This window comes from Miscanthus floridulus, chromosome 12 (assembly GCF_019320115.1).
Source record: "Miscanthus floridulus cultivar M001 chromosome 12, ASM1932011v1, whole genome shotgun sequence".
Taxonomy (NCBI): domain Eukaryota; kingdom Viridiplantae; phylum Streptophyta; class Magnoliopsida; order Poales; family Poaceae; genus Miscanthus; species Miscanthus floridulus.
In genome coordinates, this window is record NC_089591.1 from 76,576,243 (window position 1) to 76,583,169 (window position 6,927).

Here is a 6,927-nt window from a genome sequence, read left to right on the forward strand (position 1 = left end):
TGTATTAGGATTTGAGGAAGTCTTTGACGATTAATTACCCTATCAAGAAACCATCAATTCCTGGAAAATCAATTTTATTGTAAGATGTGCAGAATGTGAATTGCTTTGTATAAATTTGAAATTGTCGGTCAAAATGTATGAAATTTGACTTTAGTACAATTAGTTAAGCTTTGCGCAACTTGGATTAACCTGGTGAAATGAAGTGAGAACCATATCAACTTTGTTGCCTAATTAAGCCATAAACAAATATCATGGAATCCCAGACTCTGAATTTCTATGTGAATTTCCTAATATATAGATAGCAGACCACCATATCTGCAGCTGACTGTTTCCGTTTTCTGTCAGTAAATTTAGTTGGGTATGATGATCTTACATGAATACTGACTGCTACATCAATGTGATTTTAATCTGAACAAGGTTAAACAATCAATTATACAGGTTGCACTATATATGGATAAAAAAATCAGTCTTATTCGATTAAAAAATTGATACTAGCAATCTGCCACTACTGATTTTATTTAAAGCTGACGATACGCTATCTCATCAAGTCATCATAACGATAAGTACAGAACTTTGTGGAGAATAGATTTGTCATCCTTTTCATAATGTAAAACAAAGCTGAAAGCTTCAATAGGATGATAATGAGGATTGAAGGATGCCAACATTATCTGCGACAATATAGTAAGAAAATAACTCATACTTCATATATAGAGCAACAAATATATTCAAGATACTACACTAGTCATTTTGAGTTCATGAGATGGTGATGCTAAAGTTTGCTATGTGATCCAGATTTGCTGGTAGCTTAAAAGAGAGATATTGTATGGCTATATGATCCATATTTCTTACGGTGCGAATGGAGAAGCCCTTGACTTTAACAAAAAGAAAAGCTGTATTAAGCTTAAAAGAAAGAAAGGCTTTGTTGTTGTTGTTGTTGTTGTAAAATTGTTTGCCAGTTGGCACCCACATTATTTATACCGTTCATTCCCGTCGCCAGATCTTCCTCAAACGGAGCCTAACGGCAACCCATGTTCCAATGGTGAGGTAAAACCTATATTCGTAGTTCGATGTCTTATGAGGAGCAGAATAACCTGTCTAGCGAGGAGTCCATGCCATTCTAGCATAGTTTTTCAGTTCCGCACAAAGTCTGTATTCTATTTTCTTTTCTGATTAAAATTCAGTCTCCTATAAATTGGAATGATGCATTAGTTTTGCAAATGAACTCAAACTAAGTGGGTGAATGTTTGAAGAATCTGCTATGATATGCAAGTTTCTGCCTAAATAAGATGCAAGCTCCTTCCCATTCCATCATGAAACACATCTACTGGGCGGTGCAAAATTGTAACAGTTGTGAAGTAAATTTTCACCCTAGCGCCGTGAACCCAACTTCCATTAAAACGATAGATGTCAGACCATATGCAACTGTCCAGATAAGAAGGGCGCTGGGCGCCAAATCCACTCTTTAAATGGAAAGGTGTCGCAAATAAAGATGGCAATGGGGACCCGCGACCCGATACCCGATGGTTATTTACTCCATTAGGGTCTAAATATGGACTAAACACACTACCCATGGGTACATAAATGGACCAAACCCTTCACCCATCGGGTACGTGGGTATGGGTATGTTCCAGCAATCCCCATACCCGTTTACCCATGGGTGAAAAATACCCCGCCAAAAACTAAATAAGTCCACCAGCCCATGTAAAACCCTAGGTTCACCCGCCGGTCCCGCTTGGCGATTTGGCCGTTGGAGCCCTCAACCGCTCGAGGGAGTCTCGACACCTGGACTCCCGCCGCCGAAAAAATAGGCGCATGAGTAAAGCGCGTCGTTACCTCGTCTCGGCACTAGCAGCCTGGCACCGCAATCACCACTCACCAAAAAAAACGCCGCCGCCACCGAAAAAAAACTACACCACCCGCCCGCCCGCCCCTCGTGACCTCGTCTCGGCGTCTCGCGTATTCACATCGCATCGAAGCGCCAGGAACTCGCCACGCCATGCCGGCGATGGAGCAACTCGAGCAAGAACGGTGATTGCCCTGTTCCCCTTCCCCTAATCCCCTTCATATCATATTCTTTGCACTTGCAAGCGCAGCACTGCAGAGGCGCTCGGCCCTCCGCGCTCCGCGTCGCGCTCCTTTGCCTCTTTCCCCCCGCACTAACCAACTCCTTCACTCCGGTGTCAAGGGATTTCGTGGAGGTCCTAGAGGATGGTGACCACCTAAAGCTGCCGGATCTCGAGCTCGTCTACGCCATGAACACTCTGAAGCTGCAAGATCCGAAGGTCCAAGTTGAAGTCGCCGCTGACACTCCTACAGCGGATCCGAAGAACGGCGCCGGTGCCGCCAGTACTCTTGCATCCAAGCCCAAGAACGGGAACGGCGCCGCTCATACATCCAAGTCCAAGAACACCACCACCAAGGAGAAGAAAAGGACCGGGGTTACTGCAGCCGTGGAGAAGACGAAGCAAAAGGACGGCCGACCCCCTCTTTCTCTGGCTTCATCTCGGGAAGGTGCTGCTGCTCCTTCCGGCCGCCGCTCCTCTTCTGCAGCCACATCTTTGGGTGGAGGTGGTGCAGTAACTAATACTCAGCCTCCTAGTACTAGCCGCAAGTTGCTGCAGCCACTTATGTAAGTAAACCCAAGAACAATAGTGCTAGTGCCAGATTGTATTTATTCTGACTATATGCTTCTTCTAGTTTAAATGAACCAAAGCATATCCTGCCATGTCCGTCAAACCCACCATATCACCATGTCTTTACTTTCAGGTTTTGTTTATTGGCATGCCTAAATTTTTTATTTCATCTTGACATACAGAAACATTTTACTATGGACATCATGACGATGCATGCATATAGGCAATATAGCATTGCATTCAGCTAGTATACCGCTAAAATAACTTTATTTTTCCTATTTTCAGTGACATAGCTATCCTAGCTCCTCAATTGTACTGTCGTGTTGTGCAATTACCAATTCCCCTATTGCCATATGTAAGCAGTTCAAATAGAACAAATTGACAGATTTTGCTTGTTTCCCATGTCCTGCCATACCTGTTATGTTTGATATTTTTTTATAGCATATCTTTTTTTATTAACATTCATTCTTATTATGTCATTCGGATTGAAAAAATGAGTACTAGTCGTGATAGCTAGGGTGGACCGGTCGGCTGTTGAATTGTTGATTTTCATGTGCATGAATAAATTATTGACGGGTACAGGCGACCCGCCGGGTATGGGTCTGGGGAAAATTCCCCACCCATGGCAGGTATGGGTATTCTGACGGTACCAAATTTTTATGGCGGGGATGGGTCTGGGGTGGCCATACCTGATGGGGATTTACCCATTGCCATCCTCAGTCGCAAAGGCACATGGAATATATTCTCAACAAGAGTGTCGGCCGATCTCTGTGCAGGAATGACTAAAACAGCTGATACCATATGCTGAAATCAAATGTATATCTTGCTAATCAGAATAAAGTGTTTGGGAAGGTAGTATAAGTTATGGTTATTTAAGGCACGATGAATAACTTCCAGAACCAGAAGATGAAGCTGTATGAGAATGAGACTACCAACATCAGGCATGTCACCAATCTTTAGTGCCACAAAGAAAGTTAGCAGTTGGCTAGTGAACTGAGAACAGTAGAGCATTAGATTAAAGCAGCTGAAGATGGCATAAGATACATACATACAGACATCAGCATTCCAGATGCTGGGGACTGACTACAGACTCCTATATACACTCTTCACTGATTTCGGCTTACCAAGCTGAGATGTGCAGCAAGAACATCCCTGATTCTCTCCCCCTCCTTATCCTTCTCACCCTCAAAGTCCACAAACGCATCAGCATCAGCATTCCGTTGAATCTCTGCAGTCATCGGCTCGCCGCATTGGAGGAGAAAATTGTGGAGCAGACAACCAGCAACCACAACATACGGCAGTGCCTCTTGGCACTCGCCCTTCCAGCATTCCTCCAGAAGCCGCCACCGTGTCCGCACACGGCCAAAGGCATTCTTCACCACCTGCTGTCCGTGCGCGTGCACATGGTTGAAGATGCTCTCTTTGGATAAGTCATCAGTGGCATCCACCACATGCTTGTACGGTGTCACAAGCCAGGGGAGCAGCGGGCAGCAAGCAGGCCCCAAGAAGTAGCGCGGCACCGAGCCACCGATGAGCTCGCCCTGAGGCGCATTGGCGAGCACCATGGACTGGGAGGTGTACAGCTTCGTCCGCGGGAGGATCTCCGCCGGCGCCATCTCCGGGTCCCACCCGACGGAGACGTCGAGGAAGCGGCCCTCGGCGTCGACCAGCGCCTGCGCGATGGCCACCTCCCCGAACCGCGCGTACCCGAGCGCGCCGCAGCAGTTGGGCAGCGAGAGTGCGCAGAACCCCGGCACGGCGCGCGCGATCCGGTCGGGCGCGGCGAGGTCGAGCAGCACGGCGAGGCGCTCGGCGATCGCGCGGCAGACCTCGTAGAAGGCGCGCGCGGCGACGGCGGGGGACGGGAGGCCGAAGCGGCGCGCCACGACGCGCGCGGGCGCGGCGTGGGCGAGGCGGAACAGTGCGGCGCCGAGCTTGTGGTCGGGCGGCAGCGCGAGGGACGAGGACGAGGACGAGGCGGCGGGCGCCGGGAGCGCGAGGGCGTGGAGGAGCTGGAAGAAAGCGGGCTTGGACATGCGGAACGCGTCGCGCCAGGCGGAGTCCGGGAGGGAAGGGGAGGAGAGGAGGCGGAGGAACCAGGAGGAGGGCAGCGGCGGCGACGGCGTGGGCGGGGACAGCGAGAGGGATGTGAGCGTGAGCGTCTGGAGGTGGAGCGGGAGCTGCGCCAGGAGGCGGGACACGGCGCGCGCCGCGGAGAGGAGGAGCGGGTCCAGCGCCAGCGTCTGGGACGGGCGCAGCAGGAGGTCGCGGTCGGACGCAAACCGCAGTGCCAGGGTGACGGACGAGGCGAGCAGCGCCAGCAGCGACGTCAGCTGCGGCGGCGACTGCGGAGCCGGCGGCGGCGGAGGCGGTGGAGACGATGGCGCGGCAATGGGCGCGCGGCGGGAGCGCTTGCGGCCGGAGGCGACCATCCTCGGGAGGCGAGCGCGCGCGCCGCGCGTAGTGGGGAGGTGGTAGTTGTTTTTTGCGGGTTTCGGGGAGCTGGACGATAGCAGTGGCGACGGCGACAGGTGGGAGTGGGAGCAGTGGACTGGACTGGCTGCACTCGCCCTGCACTCTGGAGTGCGCGAGCGAGCTCGTTGGGTCAGGCAAGAGGCAGAGCTGGGCTCCCCCTTCGCCTCGGGCCTGACGACGACATGGGCTTTGCAGGTTTGCAGCTCGTGGCACGGTGGCAGTGGGAAACGGGGTGCTTTCCTCGGGAGATGGATGTGACGGCCACGTCGTCGTGTATCGTGTTGGATGGGGCATGTGGACATGCAATTAATTCGCAGTAATTTTGGTGTCAGGTCAGGACTGAGGTCAGATTGGGCTCGGTTTCACGTGGACCGTGGATAGCAGGGGTCTAGCCCAGTCAAGTACGGCATCAGCTTGTTCGATTGACTTATTTGTATCGTTGATTCGTGAAAAAATATTGTTGGTTGGTTTGTGTAAGAAAAAATACTGTTCTGACTGAAAATTTACGATTATTTATGACAAGCTACAGCTAAACGAACAGGCTGATGGCCCTGTTTGGTTCGGCAGGTGTTCCTAAAATTCCTGTCACATCGAATATTTGACACATGTATGGAATATTAAATATAGACTAATTATAAAATTAATTACACAACTTATGACTAATTTACAAGACGAATCTTTTAAATCTAATTAGTCCATGATTTGACAACGTGATGATACAGTAACATATGTTAATGACAGATTAATTACGCTTAAAAATAGTCCCGTAAATTAGCCTCCATCTATGTAATTAGTTTTGTAATTAATCTATATTTAATGATTTTTATTAGTATCTAAATATTTAATGTGACATGAATTTTAGGAGCAACTAAAGAACCAATTATCCCTTTATATGTTGCTGACCGCTGCTGCCACGCTAACGGTGGGGGCTGGCAAGGCGTTCTCTTGTCACGCTCGTGGGAGTATGCGATAAAAGATGAACTAAACTCAACTTTAGTCCAAATTTTAAACCATAAACATTGACTAATTATGGTCTAACAAAAACTAACAGAGGTTAATTGATGAGTAGAACTCAATAGAAAAAGAAAATTTTAATTAGTCTACGTTTACGATGGACTAAACTTTAGTATGACAAACAGGCTCAAAAGCTAAACATCGTGGATTGGCACAACAGGGCCGCCACTAGCTCTTTCCTACTCATTCCGTCCCAAAAACAAGTTCACATCTTACTTCACGAGGAGTCAAATCTTTTAAAGTTTAACCAAGTATGAATAAAATAATATCAATATTTGTGTCTCTAAATAAATTTAATTTCGTTATCAATCTAACAATATTTATTACATGTCATAAACATGAGTACTTTTTATATATCATTGGTCTCATTGATCAAACTTAAAAGAGTTTACTCCACGAGAAACGAGAGGAGCATTTATTTTGAGACCGAGAAAGTATGCATTTTCTGCTCTCAAAATAAATTAGTGAGCACAAACATTTAGTGGAAATGTATCGGTAGATAAACACGTATGCAAATATAAATGTTACATATTTATAAATCTGAAGTATATTTAATTTTTGTTTGAAATTTAGTATGATTACTTGGATCAAATTTTTGTCCTAAATAATAAAGAATCTAGATAAGAAATAGTTTTATAAACTATGACACATGCAGATCAAATGATACCATTCCTTACTTTGTAGGTATGTTGAACATTCCTAATTGCACGTTATATATTCTCACTCACTGCACATAATGCATAATAACCTTTGTATTTAAATATGTGTGTGAATATATTCCATAAAATTCTCTATCATAGCATAT

General features: G+C 47.0%; 1 protein-coding gene across 1 annotated transcript; it reads right to left on the reverse strand.

Moving 5' to 3' along the window:
• Window positions 1-3,602: 3,602 nt before the first annotated feature.
• LOC136497846 (protein ANTAGONIST OF LIKE HETEROCHROMATIN PROTEIN 1-like) lies at window positions 3,603-5,413 on the reverse strand. Its single transcript, XM_066493720.1, has one exon. It carries the CDS (start codon window positions 5,408-5,410, stop codon window positions 3,740-3,742), a length of 1,671 nt encoding a protein of 556 aa, XP_066349817.1. The 5' UTR covers window positions 5,411-5,413; the 3' UTR covers window positions 3,603-3,739.
• Window positions 5,414-6,927: the final 1,514 nt, after the last annotated feature.

Coding starts and splice junctions, on each gene's coding strand:
- LOC136497846 (XM_066493720.1), bottom strand. CDS start 5,410: ATGTCCACATGCCCCATCCAACACGATACACGACGACGTGGCCGTCAC.